At 63.5% G+C, this 510-nt stretch overlaps 1 protein-coding gene across 1 annotated transcript in view; it reads left to right on the plus strand.

Moving 5' to 3' along the window:
- CFAP73 (cilia and flagella associated protein 73) overlaps positions 1-510 on the plus strand; it is a 6,793-nt gene that overhangs the window by 3,097 nt on the left and 3,186 nt on the right. Inside the window, 2 exon segments of the mRNA XM_077747966.1 lie at positions 7-111; positions 412-509. Coding sequence (XP_077604092.1) covers positions 7-111; positions 412-509 — 203 coding nt within the window.

The raw sequence follows: 510 nt of genomic DNA on the forward strand, positions 1-510 counted from the left end.
GCCCAGGTGTTCCAGAAGGCAAGGCTGGCGCTGAAACAGCGCTGGGAAGAGTTGGAACAGAAGGAGCAGGAGCTTAAGGGGTCCTTTGTCCGCTTTGACAAATTCCTGCAGGTAGGTGGGGACTGCTGGGCGTCAGTGGGTCACAGAGGCTCCACCCCGCAGGGACAGACTTGCACGTGAACTTTAAGCGCGCTAATACAGGAGGTTGTAGTAGGAAATACACACGCACCGCCTGACGTATTCGAGTTTTCAAAAACTGGGGGGGAGAAGCGAGGGACCCAAACCAGACACTGGCTAAATCTGCCCACGGGCCATCTGTCTGCTGCCTTCGACCCGGCGCGCAAGTGTTGGGGCGAGTGGAAGCAGGCCCCCAAGTCCTGAGGGCAGTCGCCTCCCCTCTGTCCTCCCCAGGACACGGAGGCCCGGCGCGGCCGAGCCCTGCGGAGAGCGGCCGAGGAGCGGCTCCAGGCGGACCGCCGGGAGGCGGAGGCGCTGCGGCTTCGCGCGCAG

Source organism: Crocuta crocuta, unplaced genomic scaffold (assembly GCF_008692635.1).
Source record: "Crocuta crocuta isolate KB4526 unplaced genomic scaffold, BGI_CrCroc_1.0 scaffold29, whole genome shotgun sequence".
Lineage (NCBI taxonomy): Eukaryota > Metazoa > Chordata > Mammalia > Carnivora > Hyaenidae > Crocuta > Crocuta crocuta.